Source organism: Eimeria tenella, genomic scaffold, assembly GCF_000499545.2.
Source record: "Eimeria tenella Houghton genomic scaffold, Eth_scaff112, whole genome shotgun sequence".
Taxonomy (NCBI): domain Eukaryota; phylum Apicomplexa; class Conoidasida; order Eucoccidiorida; family Eimeriidae; genus Eimeria; species Eimeria tenella.
Window position 1 is genome coordinate 1 of NW_013543592.1, and position 20,233 is coordinate 20,233.

General features: G+C 48.7%; 3 protein-coding genes across 3 annotated transcripts; 1 reads left to right on the forward strand and 2 right to left on the reverse strand.

Annotated features, from left to right (window-relative positions):
• Positions 1 to 4,539: 4,539 nt before the first annotated feature.
• Positions 4,540 to 4,980, reverse strand: ETH_00030610 (uncharacterized protein; the record flags this gene model as incomplete). Its single annotated transcript, XM_013378874.1, has 1 exon — positions 4,540 to 4,980. The coding sequence occupies one exon, from the start codon at positions 4,978 to 4,980 to the stop codon at positions 4,540 to 4,542; it is 441 nt and encodes a 146-aa protein (XP_013234328.1).
• A 4,494-nt stretch (positions 4,981 to 9,474) lies between these two features.
• On the forward strand, positions 9,475 to 15,182 carry ETH_00030615 (RNA methyltransferase, TrmA family, putative; the record flags this gene model as incomplete). The annotated part of the gene is made up of 14 exons (XM_013378875.1): positions 9,475 to 10,140; positions 10,528 to 10,708; positions 11,132 to 11,357; positions 11,489 to 11,613; positions 11,780 to 11,902; positions 12,151 to 12,298; positions 12,534 to 12,613; positions 13,079 to 13,233; positions 13,690 to 13,793; positions 13,907 to 13,985; positions 14,265 to 14,475; positions 14,594 to 14,667; positions 14,780 to 14,883; positions 15,053 to 15,182. 14 exons carry the CDS (start codon positions 9,475 to 9,477, stop codon positions 15,180 to 15,182), a joined length of 2,406 nt encoding a protein of 801 aa, XP_013234329.1.
• A 920-nt stretch (positions 15,183 to 16,102) lies between these two features.
• Positions 16,103 to 17,336, reverse strand: ETH_00030620 (uncharacterized protein; the record flags this gene model as incomplete). Its single annotated transcript, XM_013378876.1, has 4 exons — positions 16,103 to 16,175; positions 16,277 to 16,340; positions 16,544 to 16,647; positions 16,747 to 17,336. 4 exons carry the CDS (start codon positions 17,334 to 17,336, stop codon positions 16,103 to 16,105), a joined length of 831 nt encoding a protein of 276 aa, XP_013234330.1.
• Between the last annotated feature and the right edge of the window lie 2,897 nt (positions 17,337 to 20,233).

A 20,233-nucleotide genomic window follows, 5' to 3' on the forward strand; every position in this document is an offset into this window, starting at 1 on the left:
TCTTTCATCTTCATTTAACAGCGCCTTAAAACACTACGGTGCCTATGCTCACACTCGTAACGATACCTTATCAAGTGCTTCATTTTTACAAAAGCGGTGGTTCCGTGGCGCTTTGAGGACCCTCTCGAACTGCCGAAAAATTTCACTCTTGGGAACCACAGGCTCAAAAGCATTTCGTTACGACATTTCCCTAACATGTATTCACCAGTTTACCCTGGGAAGCCCGAGCAACAGGTTATTGTGCACTTTGTTCGCTTGACTTTGGTCGCTTAAAGCTAATGCGCTGTTTTTATTTGCATTTGTGAATGTGCAAAGCGTAGATGGAGACTAAAAAAGGTTGGAAAGCTCTCCACAGACGTTTTCTTCACACAAGCTAACAATGTACAGAAAGGATTGGTGCGATGTTAGGGGCAACCTTCGATTCTGTGATATTTGTTGGAGACATTCAAACTGCATGCAACGCTGCAGACAGACACATAGATCTTCGCCCCAATAAAACTGACAAGTCGAACATGCAGGGAAAAGTCAAGTGGTTTGGTAGCTCAAGGTATCTGCAGCGGCCTCAATTACCTGGTGAGTGCTGCAAGTATGCTTGACGGGCATACCACAGCCTTTCGCAATGAAAAAGAATTTCGACGCTTCGAAAGTGTTCTACGCCTACTATGTTTGACTCGCATTGAAATTGACGCCTCCGAAGATAATCACAAATCTAAACGGTGCGTCGAATGCACTGTATGACGAGTTCAGCGATGCAGTCAACAAGTTTATAATAGATTATCAACATCCAGTAATTTTGTAGGGACCCCGCGTATGAGAAATGAAGCTAAACAAGAAGGCTGAAGTGTCTACGTATGCAACGAAGCCGAAAAATCGCAGCAAGCAAGCCGCTATATGGCACGGCACGCGCTGAGAGGTATCATAACGAAACAACTCACTAGCTGGTATTTGGTTGATGGACAGGACTCAAATACTTCGCCACTCAGCCCTAGCAGGCGTGACGCATATGGATCAACTGCTGAACAGGAAGGCAAGTGCGAAATAAGGAGAGGCGCATCATAGCATACAAATCATCTATGATGGTGTGATGGAGCTGCTCTCCATTTAGACATGAAAACAGTTTGTTCAAGATTTTACAGGCACTGCTCTAGCAAAAGGTGTGGAGCAGCTTTCGCGATTTCTTGTGCATGCCTGCAGTGTCAAGCCCTGCTTGGCTACAGCTTATGCCAGCCAACTCATATGAACCTGCCCCCCACTCACCGCCTTAAGCATTCAACACGTCGAACTATTCACATTATCGGGCCTATCATTGCACCACGCATAGGACAAGCATTGACAGAACAGCTTAAAACATCATGAAACGCTGATAGATGTATCATCCCCAAAATTTGTTGGGAATCCCATCTCAAAACTCAATCTGACACTCTGCGGCTTTACTATCCGAAATTCGTACAGAGTGCGTAGGCTACACGCACGAATTACAGAAGTAAGTAGCATGCAGTGTGCACTCTTTAGGCTCTGGACAATGTAATAATATGCAGGACGTTAGTGTCTATACTTTCATCAGTAGACTCCCATTACGGCGCCTCAGATGATTTTCACGAAACACACTGTAACCCAGATGGCACTCCACGCTGTACGTTTGCGCTGTTTACACCCATATACGGTCGCCATCCCACGTGAATAGCACTGAATTCCCGCCGCCACTGAAAACCGTGCAGCCAAAGCAAAAACTGCGTTTACACGATGGAAGGCCGCAGATTTTAGAAGACGTCAGTAGGGCCGCGAAAGAAAAGGTTACGTTGGTCAATGCTTTAAGTAAATAAGTGCGGGCTGTAGGTTTGTGCCCAGTACGGAAAAATATTTGTGTAGCGGTTGATGTGCTCACCGACAAGCCTGCGGCTCTGACACTTGCAGACCACGCTAGGCGTTACAGTCATCGAAGTTGTGTCGCATCACACTGCTGCATCTTAGTTGGTCCTTTCCAAACGTAACGTTGACTAGATGTGTGTGCACAGGTTTGAGCAATACGTTTATCAAATGTTGGCTAGTACTGCACCCAGGACTTCGAAAAAGTTACACTAAAAATCGTTTTAAACGAGCTTCAGGCAGGTAAATCAGTCAGAAAATTTTCTGAAACATGACGAGAAACCCGAATGGTTTCGCCGAGAGGAGTGGGCCCCAGAACAGAATCCTCTCCATGCACTGGAAAGGAGTTATGCGGCAATTCGAGTGAAGTTCATCTGGTGCGGTAACTCTTCGTAGGAGCAATGTTGGCTTATTCTATCACTTCGCTTTGCCATCCATTCACAAGTCCACCCTAGTAAATTAAAGCTTGTTACCTGGCCACAATCAGCAACAAACAGCCTTCTGCATCGCATGCATACTGCAAATTGCACCGCAGTTGCACCTAATCTGGAGTGCAGAATGCGGTCTGAAGCCGTGTCATTCGTATCCTGCGGCTCACTCTCTAAAGCGTCATAATACCAAAATGAAGATGTCAATAATGGCTTGGCCAGGTGTTTCGCAATTGAGCAATATGACACTACTGCAAGGTTGGGGAAGCGACACACTAAGTGTGAAGCAGCAGGCATTTCAACTGCTAGGGCGCATGTACCTGAACACTCACCACTAATTGCATTCACCGATCGTCTGTAACCACTCAGTGGACATATATTTCATACACAAATCCCCATAATGATGGCTGGGAAGCATTTCCTTTTCATGTGGTTCAATTGTCACTTTCATGAAGACTGAGAAGACGTGCCTATCCCATGCGACATTCAATCCATTGGGGCTTGTCTACACTCAGCGCCGCAGTCTAAAGTAAAGCAGAAATGCTCTGAGCGAGAGTTGCTGCATGAATATCGATAAGTGCTGCAACTCGTCAAAAGGCGGCAAGCATGCAACCTTCATCGCAGGTTGCCACAAAATCTGTTCATCGCCTGCACACGTGCAGATTACGGCTCGGTCGCTCCTCAAAACAGCATCCTGGCCTTATCATGGCAAGAAGTTTTCAAACGCACTAATTGTAAATTTTCATGCACCGAAGTGCGCTGGCCTCACTGGCGGAGCGGATTTGATAGGTGAGAAAAGCTGAAAAGAGGAAAAAGCAAACAGTCATTTCCCGTAAGTGGAAGCAGCACAGGCGCCTCGTTAAAATGCTCTTTCGATGTAAAAGCAAAATGGTCCCCGTCTCTCCCGTTCTTTGAGAAGCGCAGTCACCGATAGATAGCTCTCTGCTCTAATTCGGAGCCAGTGGCACTTTGGCGCACATGGATTAAACCACTCACACTAAAAGTGGGCCCTAGCGGGCAACTAACGCATGACTCAATAATGATTTCTCCGTATAGGTCCATAATTTTTGCTCACGATATCAGTTCACAGACGAGCAGCTGAAGTTCTCAAGCTACTTATTTAATGAAAGAGCCAGCATGAATTCCACAATGGCTATTATGCAGCATCCGCGCAGCACGTAAAGTGAAATTTTTCCATCTTTTTCATTTTTCCATTGGCTAAATAAATTTTAGAACAGGACGCATGTTCGCAGTGCTAGAACTGCTTGGTCGGGATTATGGCACTGTGGTGTGTACAGTGCGTATTTCAGGTGCAAGGCAGTGTCTCATTCATTGCCGCAATTGATGTCCAGTGCAGATCGTAGCTCCACACAAATCTCTGCTCGTAGATCATGAAATGCACTGATCATCGTGTCCCCAACGTACCGTCTGTGTAACGTGAAGTTTCAGCACCAGTCACCTCCTACCAAGAAGCTTTTGCCTTTGAACCCTCTCATTGTCGCATTTCTGACTCAGTTTCGTTGTGCCACAAAAACCATCGGGTTACGGCGCTTTGCATTTCGTGCTTCACAGGCTTGAGCACAGTGAGGGCACTATCAGAAGCGTGCTGTATGATGATGTCCCAAATTACTGATTAATCAAGAAAAAGGCATAGTTGCCGGCTTGGTCCAGACTTAGTCGATGTCGCCGTACGTCGCTTGCTTGGCAGCTGTTCCTTACGGCATTCAGTCTATTTACTGAGACTGAAGACGCAATGAACTCGATGAAGAAGGTTTCTTGCAGCAAATAGCCTTTCGTGAGGATATTCCTTCCGTGAAGGCCCGTTGCTTCAGCAGAAGTAAAGTTGCTGACACATTGAAACTGCAGGCGCGAAAAGGGGAACGATGGTGAAACTCTACCAAATTCAGAAGGGCCATAGGCTTCGAAGTACCAGCAAAAGTTTGCTTTGGATGAAAGGAAGGAGCAGCCTTGCGCGCTCCATTGATCTCACCCTTGAAGATACACACAACTAGTGCGCTTTGCTTGGAATCCGAAAAACACGGTCATTGGCAAACTTCTTTCAAGTCATCTACCAGAACAAAATTGTCATTAGTGAGCGCTGCGTGTACTTACTTTATGTGTACGTAAACGTACATAAAGAGAAAACCACGAACCAGCAAGGGCAGTAGAGTCGCCATAAGGCAAATGCTGGTCAGCTCTTGAAAGTCCGAAAAATTGCACTTGCATATGATGGAGCCACTTTTTCCTAGAGTGGAAATCCTGTCGGTCTTTTAAGTTCAACACAGTTGGTGCGTTTGTTCTCTGCATTGCGTGATGTAAGGTCGTTACGGACGTCACATTCGCTTTCGGGTGATGATACTTCGTCGGAGAGTTTTCTTTCCGTTGCATTCGAGGGCTTTCTTGTTGTTATGGCTCTGAAGCATCTCAGCAACGCGAAAGCCATAGCGAGCGCAGTGAAAAGTGCGATCGCTGCATGTCTCCGCGGTAGCAGTTCCCCCAGATTCCCACCAGAGGAGACCGGACTCAGACGTGGTCCAAATACTGACTCAGCGGGCGAGTCAATTGCTTCAGAAGGAAACGGGCTTGACTCCAGCCCAGCAGCATCAAAGAGCCGGAGTGGTCCATCACTCCCAATGGCTCCTACCACCCAGAAACCCATCAGAGGTTCCATCCAGCGAAGGGCCATTTTTACGATAAATTAATGGGCAAAAATGAGCCGAAAAGGGTGAAACTTGGCACAATTCCACCCCTACTGCGCTTGGCGAGGCCGTACAACGGATCTCCTTGCGTATTCAAGAACGGCCGAGTTATTTGAGGCCTATCGGGAAGTATAGGGGAGAAAGGTCACCAATAGGAAGAATACAGTGTGTTTTTTTGCTGGCATTTGCCGTAATTGTTTCAACTTTGCCGAATTTCAGAAATGGGCGGATTGATGGCCTCGTCCCCAGCCCTTTTCGGCTTCGCTCAACGTCGATTCGGCGTTACATGCCTTCCACAGGCAAGTATTCCTAATAGTCTGATTTAAAATAATTTTTTAAATTTGTGTGATTCTTATTTCTGCTGAAACTTGACATAAGATGGAGAAATTCGTTTGTTCAAGACACTGAACAGATAACGCCCCTGCATACTGGGAAGACAGCAGTGCTGAAGCTGTCATTTCTTTCGAGTTAAGATGTGAAAGCGCTTAAATGTTGGAATCTGCAGCTATTTAGGGTGTCTGGCTAGAGAATTTTTTGCTGGAAACTCTAATGCGTCATGGATTGCAGTGGGATATCTGAAACATTGTCTCCTTATCCGCAGGACGTTGCGATAATTTAGCGAAAGCTCAAACGTTATCCTTTACCTCCCCGCGAAATGCAATCCTAGAATTAGTTTCCAATTGTAAGGCCGCTTGCAATGGGTTGAATGGTCAGAATGCTAATCCCTAAGGTGTCTGTGTGCAGTGACGTCGGCAGCGAGTGATAAAAAAGGCATTGGCGAACGGGAGAGCCTGTACAACTGCACTGGACTACAGCTCTAATTTCTCTAGACATTTACCCTCAACTGCATTATCATTATACTGAGCTGTTCAAGAGGGGAAACTTAATTTTCTCGTCAATTTTTTTCTGAACGTGAGAAGGAGCAATGCTTGAGCGGCTGGACGCCGGTTTGAAACTCATTTGAAAAACACAAACGTGTGCCTTAAATAGAGGCAGCATTCTACATCTAATCTTTTTTCGTGTCCAGCCATCGAAATTTGGACGTAGACCTACACAAAAGTGCACGACATCTTTATGTAAACTCTGAAATATTGCTTTTTTCAAGGCAGCTGCGAATCTTTGGACAGCTAGTATTAAAGGGGGAAGTCCCTACGAACGTTATCGCCTTAAGAACATCAGTGATTACTAAAACTAATGTGCACGTTCAATTTTTTACAAGAGTCCACAGTGGGGTGCAAGGAAATGAACTTTACTTTAACTTTTCATTTTTGGCGTTTTACCACTTTGGCATGCTACGCTCAACTTCATTGAGATGCTGCCCTTCATACTCATCCCTTAACGTCTTCCATCTTTTCTGTCACTGGATCGTTCCTACCTTCGCCTCCTTGAAATGCTGTCCCGAAGTCTATTGGCCTCTCTTGTTTTCCCCTTGACATGTACACCTGCGTAACTGGTATTAACCCCCTTTCTTCTGCAATTTTCTTGTCTCCCTCAAGTGCTGCATTTTATCTTTCACCTTTTAGCTAGTAAAATTTAGGTATCACCCCTCTCAGGTGACACATCTTGCGTTTGACATCTTTCGAATGTGGCTGTTCACATATTCGAACTATGACCTTTCGTCCTCCATATGTTGCATCTTGCACGTCATTTGTTCAATGAGTTACCCACTTTTCTCACACGCTTAAGATGAAGCCGTTCGTCTACAAAATTCCTGCTTCCGAACTTTCCATGTTACTCTACTTTCGACCAATTACGTCATTCCAAAAAAAGGAAAATTCGATATTTCGCATCTGTTTTGGTAAAAGGTGTATAACATAATTGATCTCCAGTATAATGGTTTATTCTAGTGGGCAGATTATCCTAAAAGGTATTTTGAAGACCTGCAACCAGCTTCGCGACCCCAGTAGACTTCTTACTGACTGCCTCTCACGAATCACTTGACTTACATTGTAGAAGCGGATTTGTCCTCGTAATTTTCAAGGGCCAGCGGGACTTTAACGACTCGAGCGTTAAGGAACACACGTTCCTCAGGAAGCCGACGGCAAATACTCTTGCCTCGAGGGCGGCTCTTGCTGTGACTCCCGAGTATCCTCGCCATAGTGCCTGTGGTGCACCTCAGGCAGTCACGTAAATTCTTCACGGACAGCTTCCCCGAGAGTCATCGATGTCAACGTCAACTTCCTCGTGGGGATCTCCAAGGGCTAAGATGCGTCGTGTTCGGATCCCCTAAAACGGTTCGACGTGAATAGGCGACGTGCATCTGCCCGTGCTGTGTGGGCTTTGTTGGGCTCCTTTGGACTCCAGAATTTGTATGCCGCGGAATCTGGAGTCCCCAAATGCAACTCGTCGCTCTTTCTAGACAAGTGGTCCGTGCAGCACTTTGCAGAGATGAATACCTTGACCATTCTACAGAAAACTCAGTAGGCGCAACCGTCGTCTGAGCCCAGCAAGTCTGTCCATTTGGCCATATCAACATGCATATCCCGCAAAGATATGATTGCACCCGTCCTATGTCGAGTGCCTACGACTGGCGTATAATGGCCCTATCGGGGTCTCAATGCCGTTTGCAAAAGCAGCGTGGTTTGTTCGTTCGCTGATTGGACCACTGCATAGCTCAGCTCAGAGGTGTTATTTTCTAGCCAGATGCAAGCATGACGCTGCCGCAGCCACGCTCTGTTCCGCGTGGCTCTACGAAAATCGATCCTTTTCAGTTTTAAGCGGTGGTAACTCGCTTCTCCTGTGCTAAAACACGCGCCCGCGTTACGAGAAGGGACATCGCGTGCCATTCTTGTACCGCAGCTGTCAAGGGATATCGAATAGTATAAACCCCTACTACCCACTCAGAAACAAAATTCAAAGCATTGCACTAGTCTCCTTGTGTTGCTTCGAGCTCGAAAAAAGGGATGTGCAAGGCCCTCCCCACTTGGTTCGTTTTCTAGTTTCTGTAACAATTTGCCCGGATCCAGAAACTGCGGTGGCTTGCAGTAGGTATAGTGTAAAAATTGATATTTAACCCCAAGACACTGTGCAGCAAGTTGGACGCATTAATTGTCTACGAAAGTCGGTAGCGTAGCCTAGCGTGGATGCTTACGCCAGGAGCGCTTACGTCGAGCTCAGTCAAATGCAGCGGCCTTGCCAGTGGCCAGATTCGATAATTTAATATTATGCAACCCCATCACTTTTTCCCAAGTACAGCCTGTGTTACATTCAGTTGTGTTTAGCGCTTTCGGGCTAATGGGCCACAGCTCCCTGAAACTCTGCTGGATCCTGGCCTTGACCGGCCTGATCCCGAGATGAGTGAACGCTCTACCATACAACAGCACCAGTCTTGTCCCACCAAAAAAATTTAATGAGGCTTTTCGTCTCGATTGAGGCGTGAGCTTTGTGTTTAGCTCCAATTTGTTGGCATGCTTAGAGCGCCCGTGCACCTCAGATGTGGCGCGAACCAGTGCAAATGCAGAATTGCGTCGGTGCTTGGTCACAAGCATGAAACGGATGAAGTAACTGAGGCTTTTCGATTCGGCATGCCGGTGCCGCGATGCACAGAAGACCGAACGGGCGCCAGCTGTAATCTCTCCTTGGAGGTACCGTCAGGTCCATATTTGCCCGGTAACACCAACAACCGGGATACTATGCGAAACTGTGTAGCCCTGTGAATGTACACAGCCTTCCGCTTTTTATTTTGCATTTATCCGTGGTCTGCAGGACTCGCTGGGTGAGTCTCACTGGGTAAGTCTTGGCGCATGCATTGGGGAAAGGGCTTGTTGCAGCTCCAAGCAAGGAAGTACACTGCAATTGGCTATGTCTAGTTACAGCTTCACACACATGATCAACAAGGAGCCTTTTCGTCCAGCTGTATGCCGATGCTTCAATTAATCTGCTATAAACGCGACGCCATTGGACGGAACGGTTCATGGCCACGAACGGTTGTAGGCGCTGTTACCGACTATGCAACTCAACTTGGCGTGGCTTACTTGGGCTTCTTTCATTTACAAGAATAGACGCCGCTTGATGTTGCTACTGCCGCTTCTGACCAGGACTATGAAAGAAGACCCGGGCCTTCCGAAATGTCAGATGTAACTTAGATGCTTGCGAGGAAGGACTGCTCGTTCGCTACCTCTCGGTCAAAGGGCTTGTTGCGGTGGCCTCTCGCAGAGTTGCTGCTGTTGCTGAGCGCAGGTAGCTGTACCAGCGGTAATACAGGCAGACTGTAGAATTTTTACAGTACTCGCTGGTGCTAACATCGGGTGTTTGCCCTGCATACTGGGGACGCAGGTGGCTGCGCTGCTACAGCATCGTCCAGAAGCGACATATGCAGGAAATTTTGTGTGCCTGACTGTGCATGGAAAGAGTAATTCAGTCTTCGTTCTGCATGCAACAACTTTCTGGGGCCCTGCAGGCCGATGCTCCTGCAGTTGCATGCAACGAATGGGGTGTTTTTTCTGCCTAAAAGGCTAGTAGCGGCCATTAAGCCAAGAACCATGGGGGCCTTGAGGAAACCCACGACGACCCTGGGGATGCATAGACGGATCATCGGCGTCTATGGAGCGGCCCTTGTGGTAGCTCGTGAGGGTTGCAAAAAGAAACCTGAGCTCTGTTGGGTGCCCTCAACGCTGTATACAGAGCCCCTTAAGGGCCCTACGGAAGCCCCGGAGATTTGCCGAAGGCCTCCTAAGGTGCGCGTATCCACGCGTGGAATATTTGGAAGCTTTCATGAATACTGTAGCGGAAGGCATTGCTTAACAACTTTGTCTTCGAGAAACACAAGACAGATAAGTGCATCGCCGAGAAACCAGCCACGTACACATTCCTTGAGGCTGCCTGCGACGAGCATTGACAGTCTTTGGCGAACTGCTGCAGCTTTCGCTGTGATGTCATTTGCATCTATGGCTTCAACGAGAGCAGCAGCGTGTCCTACAGATACACGTGGTAGTGCGTTCGGAGATAGCCCCAACAGCAGCGCAAACAGCAGCGCCGACCTCTCCAGCAGTGAAGGCAGTAGTAGCGACGGCAACGTTACGAGCACCACCAGCAACAAGACCAAAAGGAACAAGAGCGGAGGCAGCAGTTGCAGCAACAGTTTTGCTCTTGGGCCGCTAAACATTGCGAACACGGCTGAGGAGGGCGACATCTTACGGGGCCTGAAGGTACAGCGCCAAAGTGTAGAACATAGGGTTTAACTTTGAAATAGTATGGCATACAGACGCTCACTTGTCTACTCTTCTGTTGGAGGCTTCAAGCACTTGCGTGAGCTTCTTGCCTCGGTGGACTTCGTGGTCTGTTGTAATCAAGAACCATGACATGTTGCCGTGTGTCATTCACAGGTTCACCCTCACCGTTTTCCGTTGGCTGCATTTCGGTTTTTTCGTGTGCATTGCTTGCGTTTGACGAATTTCTCCCCCAGTCTGTGGTATCTCGGTTCCACGTGTACGTGTTTATCCGTATTTCTTGCCCTTTTTTTCAGTCAGTCTGTGGTGTGATGGCACTACATCGCGTGCTACAAAGTTGCACGTTTGCTGCTGAAGTCTGCACAGGTCGGCCCTTTGACCTGGACGGGGCAGAGCCGGCTTCGGCTGTTGCTGCAACGGTGGTCCTGGGAGGTGAGCGCCCAATTTAGGCGTCTTCTTCCTGGAGCTAAAATCACCGTGCGCCTCGAGGAGCTTAAGCCGCGCAAAGGCAAGTGCAAAATGGCCTTCTTAGGCACGGATTCGACTGGTAAGAAGAATCCTCACTGATGGCATTGGCGCTGCTAGTGTGCATAATGGTATCGCGCAAAGTATTTTTGACATTGCTGCTACTGCTCTCTCTCTGCTGGTGCTGGTGCTCTTGCACATGCGGCAATTCTCGATCTTGATCTTAACTTCGCTTAGTTCGTCTGCTGATAAGGACAATTGTCCGTCTTCTGTTGATGCTGACGCTTGCTACCTTGTGGCTTCCGTGGCATATTTTCCGGAGGAATTTCCAAGAAATTTTCAGTGAAAGTACACTTTCAACTCGAGCCTATCCTTGCCCAAAATGCGGGCTTTTGCCGTTACAACGTAGGTTCGTGCTGATACTCACAGATTCTCGAGGCTTAGTACGTGGTATTTAGGGTTTGAAGCTCACGCTGTAGAATGCGTGGCTATTGTGTGCTTGCAGCTCCAGGACAGCGAGCGTCCCCTTGCCCGCACTTTCTTGAAGGCTGCGGTGGCTGCCATTTCATCCACTTGGACCTTCTTCATCAACGGAAAGCAAAGCAGCAGTTGCTGCAGCAGATGCTTCATGAACTGCACCAGGAGCAGCACCTACGGCGCCAACGGGAGCAACACCCACAGTGGACATGTCCTGAAGTCGTGCCGCTTGTGCCGTCTTCTTCTGAGATAGAGTATGGATCGCACACCGAATGCGCGAGCTGCTGTGTCTTTGTAGCAGCAAAAGCTACACCACAAAGACACACACTGTCTCGCTTAAGGCTTTAGGTATGTGTATTGTTACTGCTTTTGCTTCATGCATAAGGTTCGCTTCGAGGGTAGACTTCCTGCTGCACTTAGTCGACGGAAAACCGCGGTTAGGCCTCCCGGCCTTCGATGGGAGCGTCAGCATTGTCGACATCCGGGAATGCCTACGAATGCGACGCCCTAGTAGGCCTTCTTGGCACCTGTGCTGCCACTGTTGCTGCTTGTGCCAAAGCTTCCCGCGGATGTTCTCGTTAGTGTTGGCCAGTCTACTAGTGCTTTTGTTATTTATGCAACCCTGTGCTTAGACAGCCATTGTTCTCGCTCTTGTTGTGGGCTATGGTCTCCGCAGTGAGTGAGGTGTACAGGCAGCTAAGAAAAAGCCTTCTGCCTCTCATGGAAGATCAACGACTGCGAGTGCTGAACCCTCGTTGTGGCGCAGGAACGCTAAGCGGTCTCACTCTCAGACTTGCGGGTAAGAGAATTCATGCACTGACAAACAAACTGATTTGTTGCTGCTGGTAATGGTGCTGTTGCAGGTAAGAGCTCGGTGTGTAACAGAGGCGTTGTTTGTGTTGTGCTTGAGAGATTGCCTTCTGGCCTCATGTTTTGCACGACACACAACAAAGGACTGAAAACTTAATTCTGAATTGGAGAGTGTGGCGTTTCATCGCGTTTTTGGACACTTTTCCGAAGGGCAACTCCCTTATGTTTTGTGTGCAGAGGATAGCACAGCGCCCGACGGTGCGGTGTTGCTGCGGCTGAAAGGTCACATCGAAGACAGTGCGCGACCCCAACTCGTTCATTTTGCGCAACAGCTGAGGACGTATTGTCCCTCTCTTAAGGCTGTTACTTTCTGTGATGTACGCAGGTGAGTCAAGGGCTATTGCTGCAGGTGCTTCTGCAATTGTTGTTCCTTTGCTGGTGTTCATGGCCTCGCTAATGCTGCCATAATTAATGCCACAGTTTTCCCTGTTTTGCTGCGGCTGCTCTCGTCGCTGCTATTTTTGGTGCTGCTGTATATGCTTTGGCCCTCCTTGGTGCTGTACGTATTGCTGCCTATTATTCTGCAACCTCTTTCTGTTTGTAATGGTCTGCTGCTATAGGCTGCAAGCTCCAGATGAAGTTTTGGCTGGCACGGATGCGCTACTGGTGTCGGTATTTGGGTGGCGATATCGAATAACAGGTGAGGAACGCTGCCTTGAACTCCACGGCAAGCTGAGTTTGCTTTTTGCGTTCACATGTTGGAAGGGTTAGGGTCCTACGTTTTAGGCTTGTGCCACGAATAGTTTTAGCTCAAGCACTTGGTTTTAGGGCTCGACCCACTGCAGATTTACAGTGTCCTGCTACCATGGAAGGTTCTCTTACTGTGATACGCCGTGCGTTTTTTGTTTGTTTCGGGCCATTTTTAGCCTTTGAGCCAGCAAAAATAAAGGCTGTCGCAGACAGTCTTCACTCTTGCTGATGTTTGTCCCTTCTTTCGTCCTATTGTATGCTCCTGTCTATGCGTCATATCCCCACGTATATCCGTCTGTTGCTTGTACTCCGTTACGCGCGTGTGCCCCTCTGCAACCTCATTTGTTTGATATCGTGCTCTTCTGTCTTCATTTTATTTGTCCTTATTTTTTCTGTTTCTGTTTTGTGTGACGAGGCGGAACACGCGAGGCTTTTGCAAGTCGGGGAGAAGTGATGGAGCAAGTTTTTCATGCGTTGAAGGAGGCCACGGGAGGGGCAGCAGGGTGTCTGTGGGGGGCTTTAGGGTCTGGGGGTCTTTTGGAAGTCTTGTTGTCCTCCTCGTTTGAGAAGGTGAGCCTAATGTGGCCTTCGTGTGACGGGCAAGTATTCGAACGGTAAGTGAAACAGAGATAGAACATGGGGAATTGCAGAAGCTAGCCATGGTGCATGAATTGCAAGGCGTGAAGCTCAGGCCAGCTGTTCAGGGCTTATTTGCGCACGCAAGAGCACCAGAATAGACTACGAAGTCTACGCTAATTAAAGAAACAAATGTTCAGGCAACGAGAGCAACACATCAGCAGCTATGGGCACAAAACCAGGAAGGCAGCCAGGCAGCAGACGTAGATAGAGGCCATGCAGTCAGCCCCAAAAGGGTTGTCTTTTTTCTAGTGCGACACCCCTCCCAGTTGCTTGATCAGTACCCATAGCAAGGCATCGCTGCAACAGATCACGCCGCCGTCCACAGGAGGTCAAATTGCTCGTTGTTCAGGATATCGCAGCAGGTGTAAGAATGCGGCTGCACTGCAGGTGGTGGTGTTTGCCCCTGGCATCCGCGACGCGGATGAGACCCGCAAGAACTTTGGCCTCAACGGCATATCCTCGGCCGAAGTGGTGGAGTGTACAAACAGCCAGTGGGTTCTGAGGGGTTGCTGGGGCAGTTGCGATTTTTAAGCATCCCAATGATTGCAGTCCCCGTTGCGTGTTCCCAATCCAGCTGGCGCACTTCACTTAATGCTGCTTGCAGAGACGTTGCGACGGCCCTGGCTGCCAGAGCTGGGCTGTATCACCCTCTTCGGGAACAAAACCGAGCGCAGCTGGTGCAGGTCAGGCCCAAAGACGAAATGTTGCCTTGAAAGACCTAAAGGAGCGACCGCTCGGAAACGGCGTGTTTCGAATGATGTAACCAATGTGAATGGCTGCTGCTTCGTTCTACTTCCAGAGAATGCGTAGCCACGCAGTTTACGGACACATCCATGTTCAGACGTGAATGTTCGGTTATGTGGTTTCTGTCAAGCCGAGAAATGGACGTGGCCTTTAATGCGGCCATGTATGCTGTAGCTCTGCCACGCTTTTGTGCTGCTTATGTTCCCATATGTTCAAAGCATGCTGTGGCACGGGACACCGAGATAGGCTTCCACCGAGTTGAGGGAAGCGCGTTGCAGCGAGGTGTGACGGCGAAGGACAGTGCTGGGGGCTGCCGACAACGAGCCGAATCGGCTGCAACTACCACAGCAACGCCACTGACACCAGCAGACTCAGCTGCACGAGAGTCACTAAATGCAGCGTCAAAGCTAGAAGGAATAGTAACATCTGGTGAGCAGCACTTCGCCGCGCCGTGGCAGATGATTCTTGCATGTTCTTGCGTGCGCCTACGACGTATCCTCACGTCTTGGCAGCTGTATCTCCGTTGAGTTCATTTCGCTGGATTCAGAAGCCATCAAGACTGCAGCGTCGGAGCTCCCCGACGTTTTACTGCTCTCTCCGTCGCGTAGGGGGCTAAACAAGGCAAGCACATTGCTTTGGGGGTTCAGTTCTACTGCGCCTATACTTCTGGAACACGTGCGGTTTGCCCTACTGAGACTGCCTGCAGAGCTCTACTTGCCTTGTTCTGGTGCAGGAGATTCGGCGCTTGGTCACCGCAGCAGCTATCCGGCGTATTGTCTACATTGCCCATGAGCAGCAAGCATTTCTTCGAGACGCAAAGGCACTTGCGGCCGTCGGGTATGGGCTCTTCCTACTTTTGCTGTTGCACACTGCATCTCGAGCAAGAGTACAGCTCACAAAATCTCTCTTGGGCTTCTAGGAGTAGCAAAATAGTTCCAGGGGCGCGCCACGGCGTCAGTGAGTCCATCACAGCATCTCATTCCTAGTGAGGACTATGTCTACGCAGGTACGAGCTTGCCTACTTTAAGGCATTCGACGTGACTCCTCACACGACTGAAGTACTTACTGTCTCCGCCTTCTGCAAAAGCCGTTCCGACTCGTGCAAGCACCAGCGGGCAGAACAGACCCCCACGTGAATAAAGGAATCCCTCCGTACTGAGCTAAAACACTCAATGTCCTACACGACCCACGACGCTCATGGATACCCAAGGGGGTCCCCATGAACATCTTATGCAGAATCCGCGTGGGTTTTATGTCTCGGCACACAAGATTCCAACATCAGAACCGAAGTCCATGGATGACCCTGGAAAAACCACAGTGAAGGACCATCTGTCACTCCCGTAAAGGCGTAACTGCCGGCTATTAGAATGGCCGTAGGCGTTGTAAGCCTTTTGTTGAGACATTATTTGAGTTAGCGTAAACACATCGACGCTGCAACGGGCGACGGCGAGTCGCCAAGTGTGGCGTCCGACAAACGCCGGGCCCGCACTCATTGGCCATATGCTTACGCGCGGCTCATGACTGGGGCGACACCTTGAAAAAATTGTGTAGCCATAGTATGGAGTGTATGTACAGAGCTAGTGAAACGCACGCAGGAGCTCCCCACGGTAACCATCACGACAAGGGACTGAGTAGGCACAACTTCAACACCTGTTCAAGTTTTGCTCTCCTAAAACGTACTTAATGTATGTAGCGCTGTCGTGAGCCTTGCCGGAAAGAGTACCCTGGGCCAGACAAGCTTGTCATCTGAAGCTCACACATTCAGGCACAGCCTCAGTGGGGAGTGGGTTGTGCCTGTGGGGCTAGGCGCACCTGTGGAGCATGGACCGGCAGCAGTCAAGCTAATTTACAGTCGGGATTGTAAATAGCAACGTGGAGGAAAGACACGGAGCTGGGTGCGGGCATCGGCGGGGGAATGGGTACAAGAAAACAAATCCACATTTTCCTTTAGCAATTCATCATGGATACGTAGACACTACAACCTGAATGAAATGTAACGCATGCGCGGAAATACGGCACCTGGTGAGTCTACGAACCAGAAGAATTGGATTGAAAATCAGGATTTTGGCTCGCTGTTGTCCCCGAAAAGAAACTGGTATCTATCCTTGCTGCTTTCAAAGGGGCCGAAACTGCGCGCAAACATAGAGTCTCGCTGCGGCTTAAGAGTATGGCAGTTGTCAATAAGAACTCGTTTACTACGCTCGAGAGTCTACAGCTGCGGTTTCCATACCGTTGAAAGATACTGTGCAACTTTTGGGCGGCATCGCGGTCGTCGAAGATCGGCACGGCGTCCGCTGCGCAACAGAGCCGGAGAGTTGGACTTCACAGCGTATCGTTTCAAGTCTAAGCTTGCAGCCCGTTCTCAGGCAACTGGTTTCCTCTGAGGGGCAACGGCGAGATGTCTGCGGTGCGTCAGCAATGGAATGCGGACTCTACGAGATACAACTGCGGTACCGCTATACTCTACATCTTGAGAGTTTGTAAGTCTAGAGCCTACAGGTAAGGATGTGGTCATCCGGTGTAATCAGAATGATGGAGGGCAAACGGCGAATTCCAAAGCGCCGCACTAGCGCACAATAGTCTCCGAAGGGAAGTGACAGCCTGCATAGAAACTCCAAACGCTACATACTAAGTCATGTGCAATCAGTCCTGACATTAGATCACTGCAGCAAATCCTAAACTTACGACAATGAACCCTACCAGGGCATTGTACATGCGAATGCGGCGAATTCAGCTGGGGAACGGTCGCAGGGGATGTAGATTGTCTCGAACGGAGGCGGCTGCTGCTCCCCCTGCAGCTGTTTTAGCTGGCTGTAAACCTGGTGAAGCCGTGCAGAAAAGTCCCGACAATGAGGGCACCAGGACGCCCCGAAGAAAAGCGCAATGTACTTCCCCACTAGTTCAGCTGGTGGTACTGGTTTTAGGCCTACAGCCCTTGCTGCTGCTTTTGCAGCGGATGTGCTACCATTCGCATTTTCCATGTCTGCTGTTGTATTAGCCTCCACTGCTGCTGCTGCTGCCTTATAAGCTGCTGCTTGGGAAGATTGACGTGCAGCTGCCATTGCTTTACTGCCGTCCGGAGTCGGCGGCGGTTTGCTGCTGCGTAGTAAAAACAGCGGCACCCATTCTGCTACGGCTGCCTTTTTTTGTGCTTCTTCTGCAGCAGGTGTTCTCGCTGCAGCTTCTACCGGGGGTGCCGGTGGCGCACCTGCTCCACAATCATGTATCGGTCCAGAAGGCCGGGCGGCGCAGATAGCCGGCCCTCTGTGATAAAACCCAAAGAATGGCATATTCTTAACCCTTCTATCATGAACTACACGTTCTTAGTTTTTGAATGTACGCATCTTTACCTTCAAGTAGGTTGGGATTTGTGTAGCAAGCCCTTGGCGTGGCTCAGCAACTGCAGTAGCTGCTACAGTTTGAGAGCCGCCAGTACACCTTTTTTCAGCCATCAAAAAGTTTGGTTCTGCCCCTACCTTTAGTCCCTTGGAGTATTTTTCTATCATTATGAAGAGACAAGCCATCAAAGTTACATAGTAAACCCTTGAGTGTGTGCTGCGATGATTCTTGATGTAGATTTGGTCGTTTTCGTCAGCAAAGCAATTGTATAACCTAATTAAGGCATTTCCTTGTGCCTCCCAGGGATGTTCTGCATGCGCCTAATGCTATGGTTTGCTTTTCCTAGTGCGTTTCTGCACAGCGGACTAAAATCAGTAGTGGCACTTCAAAAGTTGGAACTTTTATTTCAAGCCCTCGAGTAGAGTTTTCCGTCCTTAAAATTACTTGCCCGCCTTTAGTACGATCAATGTTTCATATAGTCTTCTTTTCCTACCATCGCTTTTCTACTCATGTATTGCGTAAGTGGTAGACTGCATTCACACATAAATATGGCTCTCCCTACACTTTGCGTCAAGCAGTGGCAAAAAGCAATCTCTCCAAAGCAAAAAACCTTCACTGAAGGTGGGTTCACGTCAGTCGCCCAAAGCACACCCCAGTTTATTTCTAAAGGGTTTCCCTCAAAGATTGCGGCTGCTGGCCTTTTAGGGCTTCTAGCTACTGCCACACGTGGGTATGACACCCAAGCTAGTGCGCATCGAACATTCGTGCTCACAAAAACTTCCGGAGTAGTCGACGCACTTCTGTGTACATGACCGTAGCACAATTCAGCCATTCAGCCACTGCTGGTGAATCATACTGCGAAGTACCGGGCAGGCCCCCAAAAAAAGATGTGTAGTCCGCATGGATGCAGCCGCTGCTTTTGTAAGACAATTCAAAATACTTTGTTAGGAACGTGAAACAAATCCTATTTCTTCAAAGCTTGAATCTGCATGCAAATTCTACTTCAAAATTAAATACAAAAGCAAAAGGAGCTAAACCTCCTTAGTAGCCTTGGCGTAGTATACCCCATAGCTGGAATTACGCCAGCACAGATCCGCTAAACCTCCGCGCAATTGAGGAAAGTGGCGGCTGCTCCTTACCTTTAATTGTGACTGTGTTGTCTTCAAGTTGCGATTGCTACTGCCACTTTCGGATATACACTCACTAGTAGTAACGGATATTGGACTCAAACTTGCACGAAGATAGCTAAGCATAAACGGACTAAAAGCATATTAGGGAAAATGGGGTCCGGAACAAAAAAGATGATGATCGTAAGAAAAGAAGCAGCGCCTTCGTTTATGGAGAGACCTACAGCCAACGCTTCCGCAACTTGCCTTGCTGCGTATTCTGCTGCTGTTAGTACTTTCCCTAATCCTTCTGCAAACGATTATCTTAACTCTGACAAAGGATTCAAAGTCTCGGCGCAGCAGCAGCAACTGCTGCCGTATGAGTCGGTACGCTTCGCTCCTAGTGCGCCCGTGCTACAAAATGTGCGGCATCACAGGCCTCCGCTGCCAGAAATAAATGAAAGGGGAAAGCTTCGGATAAGGCTTCGCTAGGGGGGACCAATAAAGAACAGAGTAATGCAGACAAAGCTACCACCACCATGGCGCAAAAAAAGAAAACCGAAAAGAACGAATAAAAAGGGACCAGGCCAATTTTATCACTCAAGCCCCTTTTGCTTCAGTTCTTCTGATATGCAGACTCTATAGTCCGCAAAGAAATGAAAGCAATTACGAGACATGTCTCCCTGTAGAGAAACAACAGCAGAACGTAAAGAATTTAGCAATGAGCTAGACAATCGATGAATGCAACCCGCACAGTTAAGTACTACAAAATGCACTTGAAATCAGTTTAGCAGTTATTTTGTTAGGACAACCTACAGGAATGTGAACAATGGACACGAACTGGCAAACTCTGAGAAGGCAGACAAGGGAGAAATCTTTAAGTAGATATTGATGGTAGCAGGCGCGAGTTACACGAGAGACACGGAGAAAATAGAAGGGCTTTAACGAGGAACAAGAAAAGCGGAAAACCCGTCAACGGCAAAAAGCGCAAGAAAAACACTGTGAGCAGAAGTACTCGAAAACAAGGAGTCTGGGTAAGTGATGAAAAAACGACACAACACGAGAAACAAACAGACACGTGATGCGACGAGCAGACGAAAAGGTGAGACGGTCAGTGTGCAGAATAGGAGCAATAACGCACTGGTGGAAACAAACACAAGAAATAATTGCACCAAATGGACAAACAAAATCCGACACAACCAGCACGCAAAAGAACAGAAATGAAGGGATAGGTGGACAGAAGAGTGATCAAAACCAAAACACGATTAAACAGAAATGCATTCAAAATCATGAACAAAACAAACCTGCAAAAAGTGGTGTCGGTACCAATGATTAAAGCATCTATCATACTGCTCCTTCAACCCAGCGCAAGATGCCATCTGCAGGGACCCCACATACAGCGGCAGTACCATTAGCAGCCGGAACAGCAGCGGTGAACATCGGCAGCATGTGCTGCAGCGGCAAAAAGCTGCGGAAAAGTGCTTTAGGAAAAATCAGACATTTCCGTTCAAGGGCAGCAGCACCAGAGGCGCTCCTATAAGGTGCACTCCAAGCCCTAAATTGTGTATCTGACAAAACTGAGATTGAGGATCCACAATGCGACGATTGCGGATAGGCCTGTAGGGACAACCCACTCACTGCCTCACGCATTGCAATCCCATGGTCTTTAGGCTGTTGCGTTGCTGCAGGCATGGCTTGGCCGGGTGCACTGCATGTGCTGTTGCTTCTGCTGCTGGTAGAGG